The sequence below is a fragment of the Galeopterus variegatus genome, unplaced genomic scaffold (assembly GCF_000696425.1).
Source record: "Galeopterus variegatus unplaced genomic scaffold, G_variegatus-3.0.2 Scaffold16, whole genome shotgun sequence".
Lineage (NCBI taxonomy): Eukaryota > Metazoa > Chordata > Mammalia > Dermoptera > Cynocephalidae > Galeopterus > Galeopterus variegatus.
The window spans coordinates 284124-305850 of NW_007726127.1; the positions used below are offsets into that span (position 1 = coordinate 284124).

The window sequence follows — 21727 nt, forward strand, 5'->3', positions numbered from 1 at the left end:
TTAATAACATTTCTCCATTTTAAGTCTACAAACTATTAAAAGTCATATTCTTTCTGAGGTGTTTGAGAAGAAAAGATTACTTAAAAATTTTTTTTGAGATGAATTATTTTTTTATCTCAAAACCTCAGGCTTTCAAATTTTGGCAGAATAAATCTTTAAGGAAAAAGGCTGCGCCCGCACCTCGCTCAGCCAGTGAGCGGGAACCGGTCTGTATGTGGGATCCGAACCCTCGGCGGGAGCGCTGCCACACTCCCAAGCGGCGCACTGTAGCAGTGCGCCACTGGGCCGGCCCTATTTAGATTTTGAGAATCATTGCAAGAAGCAAATTAATAATATTGATTATAAATCAAGACTGAATATTTGTATTCTAATACGTATTGTTTAAAAGCCTCATATAGTAAATAAGGATGAAAAATGCTTATGCAGATTTGATTGTCAAATGTAATTTAGCCATGGGCTAGTTAAGGATGTTTGTATGGGGTTTTTTTTGTTTGTTTTCATCTTGTTTACTTGATATTTAAGCAGAGTAGGAAAAACCAAATTATATAATACTTTTAGAAATATCTTCCAGATATGTTCATACACATAAATATATTCATATTAGCCCCCTTTATAATAGTCTTATCTCAAATTTTAAAAATATATTACAGGTTAAATGTGTCATGTAGGTTAGATATTGAAGAGAACTGTGTTTTTTACTTAGGGTTTAACAAATATATATGCTTTTTAATATAGTTTTTTTTTTTTTTTTTTTTTTAAAGATGACTGGTAAGGGGATCTTAACCCTTGACTTGGTGTTGTCAGCACCATGCTTTCCCAAGTAAGCCAACCGGCTATCCCTATATAGGGATCCGAACCCGTGGCCTTGGTGTTCTCAGCACCACACTCTCCCAAGTGAGCCACAGGCTGGCCCTTCATATAGTTTAACAAATTTTCAATTGAGTTTTTCCTCATTTTGGACATTTTGAGTAGTTAGTCTGTTATATTTCTGTTGATTTAGATTCCTAAATAATTCCTTTTTTTTTTTATAACAGAGATAAAAGCGACAGTGTTTGATGACTGCAAGAAAGAAGGTGAATGGAAGGTAGAATTTGCATACTTTGCTCTTTTTATTGAGGACATCAGTATGTCATCCTTTTGAAACTTTCTGTAAGAGTAGGGTCTGGAACTACACTGCTTGCCTTCAAATCCTGACTTCACCACTTAATAGCTGTGGCTCCTTGGGCAAGTTACTTGACCTCTTTCTGCCTCTATTTCCTTGTCTATAAAATGGGTAATGGTAATATCTCATATGGTAGTTGTAAATATTAAGTGAAGTAATCCATGTCAATTGCTTAGAACAGTGCTTGGAACAATAATTATTATTCTACAAGTGGCAATTTATAATTCTAAGAAAATTCAATGTTAAACATAAGATACATTTTAAATGAACAAGCTCTCTATTTCAAAATAGAAATATTTCTTTTTGTTTACTTATGTATAATACTATATATATATATATATTAGGGTACTTCAAAAAGTTCATGGAAAAATTCATATTTTTTTAAAATTCTATTTTTCCATGGACTTTTTGAAGTACCCTCATATATTGAGAAAATAAATCTCCAGCTCATGCAAGTTAAAAAACAAGTTGAGATGATTTTCCTACCATCCTGGTACTTTAATTTTATGTTGTAAAATGTTTATAAGATTGAGAAGGCTTAATAGATAAAATTTTTCTTTTTGTGAATTCTCGGCAATCAAATACTTATACTATTTCTTAATTTGTATTTGTTTTAAGATAATGCTTTTAGATGAGTTTACCACTAAGCTTTTGGCATCATGTTGCAAAATGACAGATCTTCTAGAAGAAGGTATAACTGGTAAGTGTTACTAATTCTCATCATGAAAACTTTTTCATTATGATTGGGAAGGTTTGAAATATTAAGAAATTTTAGTTAGGAATTGTGTTTCTGAGGAGCTTATGTTTTATTTATTTATGAGTCTAGCCATAACAATTAGATGTAACATTCTTCTTTTCTCTGTGAATCTTCAGAATAACCTTTGTAAGTCAGGTTTTTTCTTTCCCCTCAGCTGAGACATATTATTAAGTGCTGCTAACCAAGACTAAGTTAATTGCCTTGTTGAAGGTTGTTCTTTAAACTTTTTACTCTTACATATTTAACAGTTCTGTATATTAATGTACTAAGTTTACCTTAGTGTTTTGATTAATGATTGTGATTTTCATGTATTGCTTTTAAATAGATATTAGGATTTATGTCATAAAATCAACTTTTGTACATATTTACAAATGTATAATGCTGACTTTGTAAATTTCTCTTTATTACCTAGAAGTCAGATAATTATAAGTTTAAATCAGATAATTACAAGTTTAAATCAGTTGTAGTATGAAAATTTTAAATACTTATAGATTCTGAAAAAAATGATATCACAAGAAGTTATTTTCAACTACGCAGGATTGTGTTAATGAGGTAGTAATCTGTATTACCTTTAGGGGAAAATAGCAATATCTTATTACGTACATAATCATGTTATCCTCAATACATTATCTTCTAATTCATTTTTTTACATTTGATCTTCATAATAATTTTATAAAAACAGATATTAAATACCCCCATTAGTAATGAGGAAACTGAGACTCAAAGTAAAATATAATTATTTTCTATTTTGGATCCTAATGTAGTATATGTACCTTCTGTCACTCTTAACTTGTAAGTTTCAAAAGTACACCTAGGGGCCGGCCCGGTGGTGCACTCGGTAGAGTGCGGCGCTTGGGAGCACCGCGGCGCTCCCGCCGAGGGTTCGGATCCCATATAGAGACCAGTCCGCTCACTGGTTGAGCACGGTGCGGGCGTGACACCAAGGGTTGCGATCTCGTTGCTGGTCGCGGTACGGGCGCGACACCGAGGGTTGCGATCCCGTTACCGGTCACGAAAAAAGACAAAAAGGAAAAAGTACACCTAGTATTCTCAAAAAAGCCTGACCATATAATATTTATGTTTGGATTTTTATATATAAAATAATCTTTATTGTTGATTATATATCCAATTTGTGGTCTTTATAACCTTCAGTGGATAAAGTTGTAAACTAGAAATTAGAAGATTAAAGCCTTGGTTTTTCTACTACTAGATAAGTGAAATTTTAAGTCACTTAAGTTTTTTAAGTTCCCAGAGGTCATTCTCTTTGTTTTGTTTTTTGTTTTTGTCTTTATTTTTGGCAGCTGGCCAGTAAGAGGAGCCAGAGGTCATTCTGATGTGAAACTAGGATGAGAACCATTTGATAATGTGTGAAAACACTATGAAACTACAGAGCCATTATGCACTATGAGGAGGATTTATTGCATTTTATAGACCATTTTTTTATTTTTTATTAGTGTATTCATTATTACAAATCATACTTATTCTTTATGCCCCTTATCCAGTGTCTCCTGTTTCCCCTCCTCCTCTAATAACCATAGATTTGTTCTTTTCATCTGATGGATTAACCGTTCCTCTGTTGGTTTGTTGCCTAGAAGAGCTGTCCAGTACTGAAACAGGTGTGATCAAGTCCTCCCCTATAATCGTAAAGCAGATGCTTCTTCTGTTACTCTGGAGTGTGCTTTGTGGAGAGAGAGGACCTCATCTCTGTGTGTGTGTGTAGACCATTGTTTCTTACTGTGTATTCAGTGTTGATGGATATTCTTCAAGGAGAGGATTCTGTTTCCAATTAGTTAGGGAAACAGTATTAAACAAAGCTAAACATGTTTCCTTAGGACTTTTCAGAGCCTTTTATGTGCCAACATATATGTGGATCCCCGCGGTAAAGGGTACTCAGTTTTTTAAAGTTATTTGACCACAGAAAGCTTTTTTGTGTGTGTGTGTGACCGGTAACCCCTGGCTTGGTGTCGCCCGCACCGGGCTCAGCCAGTGAGCACACTGGCCATCCCTTTATAGGATCCGAACCTGTGGCGGGAGCGCCGCTGCGCTCCCAGCGCTGCACTTTCCCGAGTGAGCCAAGGGGTTGGCCCCAGAAAGCTTTTTTTTTTTTAAGAAGGATTTCATAGGACTGTATATAATAGAGCATACTGATGCAGAATGTTTTTGATATCTTCCAGAATCACTTAGGTTTGCTCTGGTTTAATCATAGTCATATCTACTAACTTGAACTAACATAGGCCTTTTGAGTTCTACATTAGCTGTCTTGAGAATCCCTCTATGAGACTTGGCATTGGCAGGTTCAGTGGTCAGACTTCCTGTTGTCATTTAGGTTATTTGTAAAGATATTCAGTAGTGTCTTACAATTTAAAAAAATAGCTGAGGGGAAAAATGCTATTCAGTATTTGCTACTTCAGTGGAGAATAAAGTCAAGTAAAAACCTTTAAAAAAATAGAGTAGGAATTAGCTTATTTCTTTGTCACTATTAAAGACTTTTCTTTCTTTTTAATCAGTTAATAGGTATGCACTTTTTAGTGAATTGGAAAAGCACTTTCTGCTATTGATAACCAGAGATTTCAGAATATTTTCCAAGTCTGTGTTCTAAATCATAACATGATATTTTCACAGGGTTTTAACATGTACATTATTCATCAAACATAATAGTATGTATAGTATACAAATGACCATAAGATACTTCATTTTGAGCATTACATAGTGTAAGTAAATTAACATATGTTAAATCTTAATCTTTTAAGGGTAAAATTATAATTGTTGGGAATGAAGATAAAAAATTAAATTTTTCCTTGGAAATCTTATTTGATATCCTATCCAATAGTAGCTATGATAAACCTACACATTACTAATATAAATTTAGGAATGAGAAAATGAAATCACCATATTTAAAAGAGAAGTCCACAGGTAGCCTCCCTTGCATATCACATTAACATTAATTCTTTCTAGACCCTTTGCCAACATGAGTCTTGAAAGATGATTCTCCTGATGTGTAGAAGGATACTTTAAATTAGTTAAAAAAAAATATGTATATATATATATATATATATATATATATATATATATACACACACACATATATATATATATACACACACACATATATATATATATACACACACACATATATATATATATACACACACACATATATATATATATACACACACACATATATATATATATACACACACACATATATATATATATACACACACACATATATATATATATACACACACACATATATATATATATACACACACACATATATATATATATACACACACACATATATATATATATACACACACACATATATATATATATACACACACACATATATATATATATATATATATATATATATATATATATACACACACACATATATATATATATACACACACACACACACACACACAGCTTTAAATAGTTAATTTGACAATTAAAGTTTATTAGTTTTATATTCACTTTGTTTTGCACTAGATAATTTTATAGACTTCTTAATTTTAAGAAGAAAAATATAATTAACTAAATTCTAGTGATATTTTATTGTTAAAAATACTTTATAAATATTAGTGTGTGCTTTTAAAAGAGTAAGAGTTAATTGACAACTTATTTAAAGAATATTATAGTAGTCAAAAACTTGGGTTTTGGAGTCAGACAGAGCTAGGTGGGAAGCCTGCCTGTTCTACTTTCTGTGTGATTGGGTAAGTAACTCCTTTAAGCCTCAGTTTCCTCATTTGTAAAATGCTTATATTATGGGGTTATTATGAGGTTTAATAAATAATTTGTGTAAAGTAATCAGACTGGTAAATCTGGCATTATATTTGCTATTATTGTAATATATTTTTGAAAAGATGCATATTTTAATTTTTAATGCACTTTCTTGGTTTCTCCAAGACCTGTAGATTGCTTATACTGGTAGACCTACCTAACTATGAAATAACTGCTTTATCTTTTTTTTCTCACGATGAGAAAGGAACTCTGACCATGGTTTAGCTTCAGGGAAGACACATTTTCAGTATTTTTAAAATTTATCAAATGAAGACAAAGAAAATATTAAACCCAGTATATGTAAAGGTGTTTTCTTATTATTATAAATGGAAAGTACAACAAAATTTATTTAAAAATTGTTTTAAGTGTGTAAATATGTGGTTATAAAAAATGACCTTTTTTTTATTAGTTGTGGAGAATATTTATAAGAATCGTGAACCTGTCAGACAAATGAAAGCTCTTTATTTTATTTCTCCAATATCAAAGGTGAGTATTTTAAATCTCTAAAAAGTAGATTCTTCAATATTTTTACCATTGTCATGGTTTGCTAATAGAAAATTCAAAATAATAAAATATCCTTTATTTAAAAAATATTGCCATAAACTAGTTAACTTAGGAAAGTTTTTGCTGTTAGAAGATTGTTTTATTTGCACTCTTCCCACTGAGAATGCATAAGTAAGAAAAGTCCTTTCTCGTACATATACAAAAACAGAATTTAATTATAAAATGATAGAAGTTATACAGATTTTTTGCATAATTTGTTATTGGTACAGTTCTATTGAACCATAATTTGGGGGGGGGGGGATGGAAAAGAATTGAGGCTCATCTCTCCCGCTGTTCCAGTCTACTTATCATAGTATAATTCAGTTGTTAGTAGATTTTGAACAATCTTTTTGGGGGGGGGGGGATGGAAATGTAGATAAAAGAAATAATCTCAAATTAATCCTTTATTTATCTTAGTGACTTCTCTGTAGTGTACATGTATGTATATGTGCATGTGGATGAATATATGTACATATATATTTTCTTTTTTTAAGTATTTTCTTATTTTTTGTGGCTGGCTGGTACATGGTTCCAAACACTTGGCCATGGTGTTACCAACACCATGCTCTAACCAAGTGAACTAACTGGTCAGCCTGTACATCCATATTTCTAATGTCTAAGGAATTTCTTCAGTTTATAATGATTGTATGGTTTAACTCAAACTTTAAACCACACTTTTAGAGCCAAATAAAATATCAGATTCCCTTATTCCCTTAGATCTGAGAATGCGTTTTTCCAACACTTTTCACTTATTCCCACCTAGTATGTTAATTTGGCAATCCCAATTTCATTTCACTTCTAACTCTGTCACACAGTAGGAAAAAAAACAGATATTCATTAGTCTTTATATATTGACTGCTGGTGCGAAGAGTGGGTTTTAATGGCATTTTATATTTTATCTGTGATATAATTCCATAAGTTAAAATTTATGATTGGAAAAAATGCAAGTTAAAAGCACCATTTTGCACCTAGCAAATTGGCAGATGGACTTAAAATATATATATATATATATATATATATATATATATATATGTGAGGTATATATATAAATATGCAATACATGTATATCACATTCTAGCTATTTGTGGGTAATGGAGCACAAACTACCATATACTGCTAATGGGAGTGTAGATAGATACAGACTTTTTGGAAAATAATTTACCATTTATCAAGAACCTTAAAAAAATGTTCTATATTTTGGAGTTTATCATAAGGAAATAATCAAATAAATGGTCAAATTCAGTTTTTAGCCATAAATCTAATTAAATTCTTGGCATTAATAAATAGTAGTATGAAAGACTATATGGCCATTGAAATAGGGTTTCTAGGAATTTTTAATGACCTATGTAAATGTTCATTTTTAAAGTTAATTAACAGCAGGGTTCAAAATTCAGTATAGGAACAAAGGATTTGGAGAAGAGGCTACCTGAATGTGACTCCCTTATCTCCCACAACCAACTCCAGTTTGTCTTCCTGTCCTGAAACAGTGGCCTGCTGGGTCCTACAGACCTCTGGTTGCAGGTTAGGACTTGGGGTCCATAGGAGCACTGGTGAAGAAACCTGATGTGAGACTTGCTTCCTCATGACCTGGGCAAATACCTGGAGACCAACATCAAAGTTCCCAGGCAAAAAAAGAAATTCCACATGTTCTCACTCATTGGTGGGAGCTAAAAATAAACAAATTAATTCACCCACATACACACACAAAAAAAACCGGGGTGGGGGGTGAAGAAGATATAACAACTATACTTTTTTGAAGTTGTTAAAACAAGCAAACGGAAAGGACATTCTTGGGTGGGAGGGGAGAGAGGGAGGAGGGAGGGAGGTGTCGGTGATGGGCCATAATAATCAAATACATTGTATATTGACAAAATAAAAATTTAACGGAAAAAAAAAAAAGTTCCCAGGCAAGGCTCATAAAACCACAGATTTCAAGAAGAGTTTGCTGTAAGAGATCTGTGAACACCAGAGGAAAGGTCAATTGGATGTCTCAGAAAGGCCTTGGTGGTTTGTCCACTTTGGTTTGGCGGTTTTGGAAGGAGAAACCTCTTTGCCTTCCTTCACTATGAAACTACCTCTATTTAGGATATTCCAGCAACTAAACCTAAGCCTCAAGTGAACTGACAAAGAAAAGCAGCCACTCAGCTAAGTGGGTCTAGCTGCCACAGAGAAGTAGTTCAGTAAATGAAGAAAACATATACTAGCAAAAACAGTTGCTTGAAGGATAACAACTTGAACAGAAAAATAGTTCACGTAAGGAGAGTCTAGTACAGCACACAAAACTTTCTGTAGCTAAAAAGTGTGATTTCTCACTTAGAAGATAATTGCTACTGAAATTTGAATTAGCAGCACAGAAAATCAAAATGGAATATGTCAAAGCAAAAAAAAAAAAAGAAAAGAAAAGAAGGGCCGGCCGGGTGGCGCACTGCTACAGTGCGCCGGTTGAGAGTGCGGTGGTGCTCCCGCCGAGGGTTCGGATCCCACATACAGACCGGTTCCCGCTCACTGGCTGAGCGAGGTGTGGGAGCAACACCGAGGGTTGCGATCCCGTTGCCGGTCCCGGTCCGGTACGGGCGCGACACTGAGGGTTGCTATCCGTTGCCAGACACAAAAAAAGACAAAAAGGAAAAAAAAAAAAAAAAAGAAAAGAAGAAACTGTGGAAATCATGGGGGAAAAGATAGGAGACTCGTAATAGATTCATGGGATGTAACAGAAATATAGTTCTAGAAGTTCCAGAAGGAGAAAAAGGAACAGGTGAAAGAGAGAATAAATAAGTTCTTTGTTCTTCATTTCTGTATCCAGATGATTTTTAAACCTTTTTTCCTAAAACTACCACATTGAGATATATACTACCAGACTATATTCCCTGTCATTCCTCCTCCCTGCAGTCATCTACCAAGCTGTGGGTCTTTCATTCTAATCCCTTGACAATTTTAGCTCCTAGATCACTGTCACTCTCTTCAACACTTCTCCAGTTATATGTCTCGGTAGTTTCATTATCCAGGTAGATAATACTTCCAGTATGTTGACCTCTCAGTTACTTCATCTGTTACCTCTTGTCTTCTGTGTTGCTTCAGCTCTCCTAGACCTCTTCATTGCCAATAACAGTACTCTACTCATATTTATTATCTTACTGCTTATTATCATACTGTATATTACCTTACTAGCTATCACTGGCTAAAGAACATAGCATCTTAAAAAGTCAGTTTATAAGTTAGACTTTTAGCCAATGAGAGTTTTACTTTATCATCGAAATAAAGTAATCTTAGTTATTTCAAAAGCTAGCATATTTAAATTAGTATTTAATAAAATATGTATTGACATCTAACCTTTTTTTTAAGTCTGTAGATTGTTTCTTACGTGATTTTGCAAGTAAATCAGAGAACAAATACAAAGCAGCATATATATACTTCACTGACTGTAAGTGTCTTAAAAAGTGATTGCTTCATTGCTTAAAATCCTATTTTTAAATAATCTACTTTTTATAATATTATTCCAGTGCTAATGATTTTATGTTTTATTATTTATTGTAATTAGGCTAGAAAAAAAATCTAAAAATGTAAGAGTATTTCTACCCTAACTCATGTTAAGATGTTAGAAAATTAAAAGAAACAATTTTCAACTAGTTTCAAAACACAGTTGGGGTGGAGGGTTGGTGGAGAGGACCGTCACTCAAATTCTATGCTGGGGCCAGGAATAATTATTTTTAATCACAGTTTTAATTGGGGATTTGATTATATTATATAAAAAAATAAGACCCTTTGGGAAGGTACTAAAGAAAACAATCATCTGGCAAATATTAAGGTAGATAATCTATCACATTTCTCTTACTATGCCATATGTTCAAATATAAAGCAGATAAACTAAAGAGTCACAGAGAATTCCAGAGACACATACAATTCAGTTTTGTGTGTTATATAATTATACTTCAAAATAAAAAGATCTTTTATCTAAGTTAAGTCTCACTTTAAATAATATATTATTTTTCCTGTATATTTTTATTTATCTTGTGCCTTGTAGTAGTTGACATTTTAAAAAATGTCATATTTGTCATTTAAGTACCTTATTATGTAGAACTTCATGTTTAATAGAACTGATAAAATTTAATGAATGTGAAGCCTCTTCTAACTTCACGATTCTTGAAGCTAAAGAATATTATGCTAAAAGACACTAGGAGCCAAAGGTTGGTATTCCAACTTAGATCTAATGGAACACTTAGGTGAAAGGGGAAAAACACAGATTCTAATTTGTCAGACTTACTAGTTTAGAGTCTTAGAATTTCTTGGCATTAGAAATGTTCCTGTAATTCAAGGAAAAATTAACAATTTGTTGGGGTATGGTTGTAGTGTAAATCACTTAGGGACAGATTTGGAAAAGTAGTGTAAATTTCTGTAAGTGCTTCGTTTTATTAAATCATGAATTTGGACATGATTTTCCTTCCTAACAATTATAGTTTGCTGTGTTAGCAGATCTCTAAGAAAGTATAGGAGGGTACTTCAAAAAGTTCATAGAGAGATTCAGATTATCTTTTAATTCTATTTTTCCACAAACTTTTTGAAGTACCCATGTATCTGAGATTATGGTGGGATATGAATGGGGAAAATTGAATTTCTGTTACAGAATTTTGACTAGAATATATTTGTTCTGTATAGTGAAGAACAATATTTATATATTTTCTCTGTCCTCATAGTAAATTGCTTTGCGAAAGCCAGTTATTATATATATGTCTATATCTATAGATATCTAGATATATATATAAATATTCTTTGATGTTAGAATGATTATTCAAAAGCAGTAAAGATTTAAATGGGGTTATGTGCCTTAATTTTTTTTTTTCTCTCAGTTTGCCCTGATAATCTCTTTAACAAAATTAAGGCTTCTTGCTCCAAGTCAATAAGAAGATGTAAAGAAATAAATATTTCCTTCATCCCGCATGAATCTCAGGTATACTTTCTATTTTTATTTTAAATTTTAGTTTATGGTGGATTTTCAAATTTGGTTTTATAAGCTTGTTTGTTAATAAAATGTATTCTAAAACATGTTTTATATATATAGAGAGAGAGAGTGTAAATTTCAAACCTAATCCACAAATAAATATTCCCAATAATGAAGGGAGAAACGTGAGCAATAAGTTGGAATAAGACCATTAATATTGAAAAGTCGGGCTTAAGTTTCACATGTGCCAAGTCCTGTGTATGTTAAATTTTGGCACTACTAGATCATAAAATCAAGAGATTTTTTTAAGCACAGTCTTTGTTAGATGACTCAGAAAAAACAAATATTTCATGTAGCTTCTGCCACCATTTGTGATATTAAAACAAATGTTTTTCAGTAAACTTTTTATAAATATTATATAAATTATCATTTATTTTAATTTATGAAATGAAAGGTTTTGTTGATTTGTTTGTTTTGCCTTTGAACAGTTAATGAGGCCTCAAATAATAGTTATGATGATAATAGCAAGTACTTACACATAATACTCTCTGTGTGTCAGATACTTCCCTGAGTGCTGCTTTTCATAAATTTTTCAATTAATCCTCCCAATAGCCCTATGAATAGATGGTACTTCTATCTTCATTTTAAAGATCAGGAAATCAAAGAGGTTAAGTAAACTGCCCCACATCGCACAGCTAGTGAATTGTTCATGTTTGTTGTGCTGTGTTCTCTGTGTTTAGATTCTAGCATTTCATAGAACTGAAATATAGTCATGTGCTACATAGCAATGTTTAGATCAAGGGTGGACTGCATATATGGTGGTGGGTGGAGCAAATAGGGTGGGTACGTAGTAGGCTATACCATGTAGGTTTTTGTAAGTACACTCTGTGATCTCACAACGAAATCGCCCAGTGACGCATTTCTCAGAGCATATCCCTATTGTTAAGGGATACATGGGCTGTAGTTAGTTTACTGTTATGTGGAACTATGAGGTCAATATCTTAAGGGTTAGAAAGGTCCTAGATAAGAGATTTCTCTTTTAAGCTATTGCTGTTTTTGACAAAGATTATAATCTAAATTATAAAATTTTAAGGTATCTGCTTAACGTTAAACTGTTTTCCAAAAGTTTCCATTAGACTTTAATGTGATATGTAAGTTTAGTGTAGTGCGAAAATGGGCTTCCTAAAATTACGTGGGATTTAAGCAGTAGTGTGATAAATGTTACAAAGATTTCCTGAGTGTGTTGCTTCACAGAAGATAAATATAGTTTTCACCCCAGACTTCATTAAAATTCTGTAATTGCTGTATTTGAAGGAAGGATTTGTGTAGATTGCTGACTAATTTGATGGCTGATGTATATAATTTGTCTTTGCATGTATAGAGAAATCTCTCCAGAAGCGTTTGCTTACCAGTCTTTGTGAAATGTGATTATTTAAGGTCCTGTCTGTGTTTTTCTTCTACAAAGTTTTTTCTTTTTACTTTACTAAGAGGGCTTAGTTAATAAATTTATCTGTTTTGGAGAGGTTAGTGAAAATATTTTGGATTTTTATTTTTAAGTGAAGATGTAAATGAAATACAAGTGCTCTGAGCTATGAGCAAAGGCCTGTATGAGCATTTATCAAGATGATGTTCGGTGGGCATTGTCTGCTACATGCAAAGCAGTCTGCTCTGAAAAGATGATCAAGATGCCTGTTGTCACTTGAATAGTGTAAAAGAGATACAAAGCATTACACATCTTCAAAAACAGTATTAGGATTAGGTTCAACTGAATATAACAGAGAAATCTAAACTTTCAGTGCCTTAAACAGCATTGAAATTAATTTTTTGCTAATATAAAAGAAGTTAGGAAATAAGCTATATAGGGCTGGTGTGCTGGCTCTACAAAATTGTCAGAGGCCTATTCTTCAAGGCATGGCCCTCATGATCCAAGATGACTGTAGCATTATTACATCCGAGGTAGCTTTGGAATAGCATGAAGAATAGATAGAAGATGGGGAGAGGGAATATTTAAGGAGTTGATTATGGATCATAAAGATGAAGAAAGCATGTGGTAGTAATCTAAAGGTAGTTTTAATGGTGGTAATGGAAAGTGGGGAGGAGTAGGAGGAGGAGGAAAAGGGAAGAAATGGTGAGTATAGAGTGAGAACCAGGCACCAAATCCTGTTTGGTACATTGAAGTATTAAATGGCTTAGATTAATTTAAACTGTGTTAAGAACCCCCCCAAATCTCAGTGCATTACAACAACAAGGGTTTATTTCCCATTCATATTATTGTTCATTGTGGTTTGGCTGGGGCTTTGCTATACATCCTCTACATTCTGGGCCTGAGGCTGAATGGTAGTCTGGGACATAGAGGGAAAAGAGAAAATGAGGGAACTACACAGTGGCTTTTAAAGCTTCTGCTTGGAAGTGGCATGTATCTCTTCTACTCACATTCAAGTGACCATACCTAAGCCTGACATTAGTGGGTGGGAAGTATACTCCCAGAGGGAGAAGGCTTGCAGGGAGAGGCAGTAAATATTTTGAACAATTATTATGTATACAGTAGGATAGTATATGAGATAGCCACGATTCAGGTAAAGAGTGATTATTGGCAATTAATACAGCAACCTACCCTTTGAGTAGAACAGAGGTAAGTGGATTGTCCACAGCCAAATCTTAGCCCACATTCAGGCTGCCGCTGTTGGTAATGGGTTATGTTTAGAGAAATGAGTATGTATGAAAGAAAATGGAAGTACATTCATAATTCATTATTGCAGTGGATTGAATTATGTCCCCCCAAAACTCACTGAAGCTTGAATTGTGTCCACCAAGTTTTATGTATTAGAAACTTAGCCCCCACTGTGACCGTTAAGACAGTGGGAAATCATATTATGGTAATTGAAGGGTGGAGCCTTGGGGAGGTGGTTGGATTGTAGGACCCTGCAGTAGTAAATGGATTAAAAATAGTGCTCAGGGGTGTGGTTCTGAGGGATTTAAAAGAAGAGGAGAGTCTCTCTGCTCTCTCTCTGCTTCCACCATATTGCAATGTGAGACCCCTGGGTCACTGTCGCCACCACCAGATGGATTTTGGACTTCCCAGCCTCAGAAACTGTAAGCAATAAATGTTGTTTTTCTTCATAAATCACCCAGTTCCAGGTATTCTGTTATAGCAACAAAAACGAACTAATACAATTATTTAACCTGTAACGTTTATTACTTTCCTACTTGTCTACCCAGTACATTCTCCTGGACTAAAAGGGATTACTACCATTGTTAGAAACAAACAAAACAAAAACTTAATTTAGTGGGGAACTCTCAAGACCAATTAGGGAGCTGCTGCTTTTGTATCCTTCATATAACACAATAATAGCCTTTAATCCAGTTATTTGCACATAGGAAATACTTTGTAATGAAGGTATCTGTGAGGTTTCATTGTACATATGGAAAGACATATTATGTCTGGGCACAATGCCATGTCTTTTGGGGAAGTATTATTTTAAGGACATAAAGAGTGTAAGCTAAAGAATTAAAGATATAAAAAAGAAAAGAATTGAAGATATATATCAACTATAGGAAATCTTAGGTTATTCTCTAATGGGTTATGATTTTTAATGTATGTCTGATATATAGGCCAATTTTGGCTTTGCTGTATTTCTTTGTGCCAGGTGTTAGATTTTTATTTAGTTTGACTACCTCAGATTCCTTCATCTGTTGCACAGGTAGTGAAAAGCAAACAGTACAATCAGTATATGAAACAAGAATTGAAGGAGAGAGGTAGACTAAGCAGGAAAGGAGAGTGAGAAAAGAAATAAAAGATGAAATCAAGATGACAAAGAAAATGAGATTTGATTAAGGTAAAGACACAGTTATTACAGGAAACAGAATGATTAGTGCAAGTATTTTCTTTTTAATGTCCCAAATGATAGCTGCATTTTTCTTGGCATATTTTTTAAATGAAGTCTCCAGATTGACAGTGTGACTTTTTTTGCCTTAACTTAGGTGTATACTCTTGATGTACCAGATGCATTCTATTACTGTTACAGTCCACACCCTGGTAATGCAAATGGAAAAGATGCTGTTATGGAAGCAATGGCGGAGCAGATAGTTACAGTATGTGCTGCCTTGGATGAAAATCCTGGAGTAAGATATAAAAGGTAAGACTCTCAATAGTGTCTGTACATGTTGTGCTTTCTATTTGCTGACCAGTGTAGAGGTAAGTAATGTCTTTGTACTTTTGTGTAGTATTTTATTTAATTTATTTTCCTTACACAGTTATCATGTTCTACATATAGGAGATTTAAAATTTAAAGTTTAAATTTCAGATTAACTAATAGCCTCCTTTATTGAATTTCAGAGCTTAAAATTGGTATGATTTATAAACAGTTTTTCATCAGTTCAAGGAAAGCTTAGAGGAAATATCTTTGTTATTATGTAGAGAACACAGTCCTACGTTTAATGTTTTATTATTAAATTTCCACAAAATTTAAATGGCCATATTCTTTGGATACCTATTATAGTGTCTAAGTATATATAGTATCTAATCCCAGTGGCTATTCTAAATAAACTTTGGGTTTTTTTTTTTTTGTAAAGCAATAAAGTTTAACTTTAGTACTACATACCTTTGTTTATTTCTTCCTTAAAATAATTTACTGTAAGGTACACATATTATATATATATATGGCTTGATAATTCTTTCCAAAATGAACATATCCATCTAGCCCCACCAAGATCAAAAATAGAATATTAACAGCATCTCAGAGGCCTCCTCATGGTCTCTCGTAGTCTTCCCCCTCTTTCCTCCCCAGAGATAACTGCTATCTGACTTCTAACACATAGTTAGTTTTGCCTGATTTTGAACTGGAATCAAATGGAATAAATGAAATCATTTTTTTTGTTGTTTTTTACTTCTTTGCTGAACATTATTTTCTGAGAGTCATCCATATTGTTGTGTATGGTTAGACAGCTTCGGTTTTAATGCTGGCTCTGTTACTTAATGTGTGACTCTTCTGGCCTTAGTTTTCTTATATATGAAATGGGAATGATAATAGTACCTACCTCATAAGGTTGCTGTTAGGATTAAATGAGCTGATATCTGTAAAGCACCCAGAATAGTGCCTGGCACTAATAAAAATGGTACAGACGTACCTTATTTTATTTCACTTTGCTTTCTTGTGCTTCACAGATAATGCATTTTTTACATATTGTAGGTTTTTACATATTGTGGAACTGTGTTGAGTAAGTCTATTGGAACCATTTTTCCAACAACATATGCTCACTTCATGTCTCTGTGTCATATTTTGGTAGTTCTTGCAATGTTTTAAACTTTCTCATTGTCATTTTTATCCATTATGGCAATCTGTGATCTTTGATGTTACTATTGTAATTGTTTTAGGGTGCCACAAACTGCACCCATAGAAGATGGTGAACTCAATCTATAAATGTGTGTGCTCTGACTGCTCCACCATTCTCTATCTTATCTTCTTCTCCTCAGGCCTCCCTATTACCTGAGAAACAACAATATTGAAATTAGGCCAGTGGGCCAGCCCGTGGCTCACTCAGGAGAGTGTGGTGCTAATAACACCAAGGCCACGGGTTCGGATCCCTATATAGGGATGGCCAGTTAGCTCTCTAGGTGAGTGTGGTGCTGACAACACTAAGTCAAGGGTTAAGATCCCCTTACCGGTCATCTTTAAAAAAAAAGAAAAAAATAAAGGAATTAGGCCAGTGAATAACCCTACCATGGCCTCAGTGTTCTGGTGAAAAGAAGAGTTGCCCGTCTCTCACGTTAAATCAAAAGCCAGAAGTGGGCCGGCCTGGTGGCGCACTGCTACAGTGCGCCGCTTGGGAGCGCGGTGGCGCTCCCACCAAGGGTTCGGATCCCACATACAGACCGGCCGCTCACTGGCTGAGTGAGGTGCGGGTGCAACACCGAGGGTTGCGATCCCGTTGCCGGTCCCAGTCTGGTACGGGCGCAACACTGAGGGTTGTGATCCGTTGCCGGTCACGAAAAAAAAGACAAAAAGGAAAAAAAAAAAAAAGCCAGAAGTGATTAAGGTTAGTGAGGAAGGCAGGCCAAAGCTGAGATAGGTCAAAAGCTAGGCCTCTTATGCCAAACAATTAGCCAAGTTGTGAATGCAGAGGAAACGTTCTTGAAGGAAATTAAAAGTGCTACTCCAGTGAACACATGAATGGTAAAACAGCTTTACTGTTGATGTGGAGGAAGTTTTAGTGGTCTTGATAGAAGTTCAGACAGCCACAACATTCCCCTAAGCCAAAGCTTAATCTAGAGCAAGGCCCTAACTCTTTTCAGTTCTGTGAAGGCTGAGAGAGGTGAGGAAGCTGCAGAAGAAAAGTTTGAAGCTACCAGAGGTTGGTTCATGAGGTTTAAGGAAAGAAGCTGTCTCCATAACATCAAAGTGTAAGGCGAAGCAGCAAGTGCTGATGAAGAAACTGCAGTAAGTTTCCACAAGACTAGCTAAGATTATTGACGAAAGTGGCTACGCTAAACAACAGATTTTCAGTGTAGATGAAACAGCCTTCAATTGGAAGAAGCCATCTAGGACTTTCATAGCTAGAGAGGAGAAGGCAACACCCAGCTTCAAAGGACAATCTGACTCTCTTGTTAGGGGCTTATGCAACTGGTGACTTTAAGTTGAAGTCAGTGCCCATTTACCATTCTGAAAACCTTAGGGTCCTTATGAACTCTGCTAAATCTATCCTGCCTGTATACTCTGCTGTATAAATGGAACAACAAAGCCTGGATGACAGTGTATCTGCTTACAGTATGGTTTACTAAATATTTTAAGCCCACCATTGAGACCTACTGCTGAGAAAAAAAGATTACTTTCAAAATAGTATTGCTTATTGACAGTGTACTTAGTCACTCAAGAGCTCTGATGGGGATATACCAGGAGATGAATGTTGTTTTCATGCCTGCTAACACAGCATCCATTTTGCAGCCCATGGATCAAGGAGTAACTTTAACTTTCAAGTCTTATTATTTAAGAAATATATTTTATAAGGCTATAGCTGTCATAGATAGTAATTCCTCTGATGGATCTGGGCAGAGTAAATTGGAAACTTTCTGGAAAGGATTCACATTCTAGATGCTTTTAAGAACATTTGTGATTCATGGTAGGTGGTCAAAACATCAAGGTTAACAGGAGTTTGGAAGAAGTTGATTCCAACCCTCATGGATGACTTTGAGGGGTTCAGGACTTCAGTGGCAGAGGTCACTGCATGTGAGATGTAAATAGTAAGAGAACTAGAAGTAGAGCCTAAATATTTGACTGAATTGATGCAATTTCATGATAAAACTCTAATGGATGAGAAGTTGCTTCTTATAGATCAGCAAAGAAAGTTGTTTCTTGAGATGGAGTCTACTCCTGGTGAAATGCTGTGAACATTGTAGAAATGACAAAGGATTTAGAATATTACATGAACTTAGTTAATAAAGCAGCAGCAGGGTTTGAAAGGATTGACTCCAATTTCAAAAGAAGTTCTACTGTCAGTGAAATGCCGTCAAACAGAATCGTATGCTACAGAGAAATCTTTCATGAAAGGAAGAGTCAATCAAAACAGCAAACTTCATTGTTGTTTTATTTTAAGAAATTGCCACAGTCCATCCTTCAGCAGCCACCACCCTGATCAGTCAGCAGCCATCAACATTGAGGCAAGACCCTCCACCAGCAAAAAGATTATGACTTGCTGAAGGGTCAGATGACTGTTAGCATTTTTTAGCAATAAAGTATTTTTTGATTAAGATATGTACATTGCTTTTTTTGACAATGTGCAAATGCTGTTGCACACTTAATAGACTACAGTATAGTATAAACATAACTTTTAGATACAGTGGGAAACCAGAAAATTTGTGTGATTCGCTTTATTTTGGTGGTCTGGAACAGAACCTGTAATATATCTGAGGTATGCCTGTAGTAGTAAATATAATACAGTATTACTAGTAAAGTATTGTTCATTTCTCTTTTAAAAGGTTCTTTAATTTGAATATTGGCATTTGTGAAATTAGTTGGCTGAATTCCTTAATTTCAAATTCATGTAGTACTTTAAGTTATATTACTCTTAACTTAGCCTTTAAAAAATCCACTGTTGGACCGGCCCAGTGGCGCACTGGATAGTGCGCCGCTTGGGAAGCGCGGCGGCGCTCCCGCCCGAGGGTTCGGATCCCACATGCAGACCGGTTCCCGCTCACTGGCTGAGCGAGGCGCGGGAGCAACACCGAGGGTTGCGATCCCGTTGCCGGTTCCCGGTCCGGTACGAGGGCAACACTGAGGGTTGTGATCTGTTGCCGGACACGGAAAAAGACAAAAGACAAAAAAAAAAAAAAAAATCCACTGTTAATTACTTAGAAAAATTATAGTAAATCTCTTTAATTCAGATGTTACCAGTCTGGTCAAGATGGTAGAACAGACAGTCCCCAGTGTCACTCTGTCCCACAAATCAACCAATTTACAACTATAAAAAAGCAACAACAGCCAAGCTGGAGCTGCTAAAGCTCAGGGGAAGAGGAGGAGAGACCTACGGAGTTCATGAAGGTGGAAGAAGCCACGATGAGAGAAAGAAAAAACTGCTTGGAGCATTTCAGGCTGTAGCCGCTTTAAGGCTGCAACTGCTGAGAGCATGGAGCAGGAGCCGGCAGAAGCTGCAGCTGTGCCCTTCAGATGGAGTTCCTTGGAGGCAGCAGGGGAGAAGGGGGCCTTGGTGGCCCCCAGGACAGCAAGACCACTAATAGGATTCCCATGGACCCACACAGGCACAAGGAGCCACAACAACTGAAAGAAAGGAGCCATTCAGAGGCTGGTGAGTCATTGCAAGGGACCTGTGCACTGCCCATCCTATGGGAAGTGTTTGGAGCAGGGGCAGTGGAGGAGACGGGCCCACCGGGAGAACACTGGGACACAACAAGGGCAGCCGATCCATCCCCCCAATCAGTGCAGGACCACTCAGAGGAGATTGGTCAGGCATATAGAATTGCATGGTGTGCAGTTTGATGAAAAGACTCAGGCCCAGATTAGAGTTTCTACACAACCAGGTGCACTGGGTCTCTGGAGAGACAGAAGTACCTATAAGGTCAACCATTAAACCCTGAGCTGCACAAAAAGCATTCCCTAGGGAAACAGCAGCAAAGCAGCAATTTAGCTCGACCACACAGCTCAAGTACAGGTTCCCACAGGAAGTTCCCCCATTTTGGAAGTAAGCAAAGGACAAAAAATTAGTTCTGGCACAGGCATGGAGCCAGGGACCAGACCCCACCACCCCCACAACCAGGCACACTGCCAGTGCCTTGGGGCCCACCCAGGGACCTGAGGCATGGACCTGGGGACTGGGCCACCCCGCCCACAACCTGGCACACTGCCAGTGCCTCAGGGCTTGCCAGGGGACTGAGGCATTGAGCTGGGGACCAGACCCCCCTCCCCCACAACCAGGCATACCACCAGCACCTCAGGGCCACTGGGGGTCCTAAGGCATAGAGCCGGGGGCCAGGCCCCCCGCACAACCAGGCACACTGCCAGCACCAAGGAGCCTGCCAAAAACATCACCACACAGATGGTCTACCATTCACTGGAGTGCATTGACACAAGGAGAGTCACCAGCAGAGACCAAGAAAAGAAGAGGATGTCTCTCTCCACAAAGCCCATTCCAGAGTGACAGAAGAAGCATCTGCTCTATGATAGTATTGGGGGACCTGAACACATCTCTCAGCATTGGACAGATCATCTGCGCAACAAATCAACAGAGTAACCATTATTCTTTCAGAAGGAGAAAAGAAATATAGGGTAATTAGAGGGGGCCTCTAATGGAGGGAGAGGGGAATGGAGAGAGATTGGACAAGGGGCATAAAGAATAACAATTTGTAACAATATGTATACTAGTAATATTGATTTGATCAACATATGTCAACTTTGAGCCCCAAAAGTATGTATAATCAATTATGACTCAATAGAAAAAGGGGGGGAAATAAAAAAAAACATATTACCAAACTCTTTATTCTTATCTTGGGTATTAGAAACATTCTTTTTTTTAAATAAGTGATGTGCTAATTGTATTCTGGACTCAGTGGAGCTGAGCTAAATGGTTTGTCTCCTGCTAGAGTTCAGTCTCTGTTCAATCTTCTGGTGTTGGTGATTGGTTATGTTCAGGGGAATGAAAAAATATAACCAATTTATAATTCAAGGCTCACTTAGGGACTTGTTTTGACTTACTCTAATTAAATAATAATCCTGGCTTTTAAAATTCTACTTATTCTTTCACAAAATATTCTTTTATGCTTTATAGACTTTTAAAGTGTAATTCTAACAGCAAAAAAGTATAATAAATTACTCTTTATAGGTGCTGTTTTATTTATTTTTAAGGTATAAAACCTTAAAGATTCTTTAATACTTTGAAGCCCTTACAATGAGATATACCCCTCTCCCCCTTTTTTGAGGTTGGTGTGCTAGTTGAAGAGCCTTTTCCAACATTTTTCTTGTAGATTTGGAAGTTACATTAATGCCACTGGTCATAAAGCTAAAATTTAGTGTATAATATTATCATTTTAGAAGGC

General features: G+C 35.8%; 1 protein-coding gene across 1 annotated transcript in view; it reads left to right on the top strand.

Annotated features, from left to right (window-relative positions):
- Positions 1–21727, top strand: part of STXBP3 (syntaxin binding protein 3) — a 70164-nt gene that overhangs the window by 26377 nt on the left and 22060 nt on the right. Inside the window, exons 5-10 of the mRNA XM_008566774.1 lie at positions 1035–1084; positions 1781–1862; positions 6115–6191; positions 9591–9669; positions 11093–11193; positions 15166–15320. Coding sequence (XP_008564996.1) covers positions 1035–1084; positions 1781–1862; positions 6115–6191; positions 9591–9669; positions 11093–11193; positions 15166–15320 — 544 coding nt within the window. The remainder of the gene's footprint in view (positions 1–1034; positions 1085–1780; positions 1863–6114; positions 6192–9590; positions 9670–11092; positions 11194–15165; positions 15321–21727) is intronic.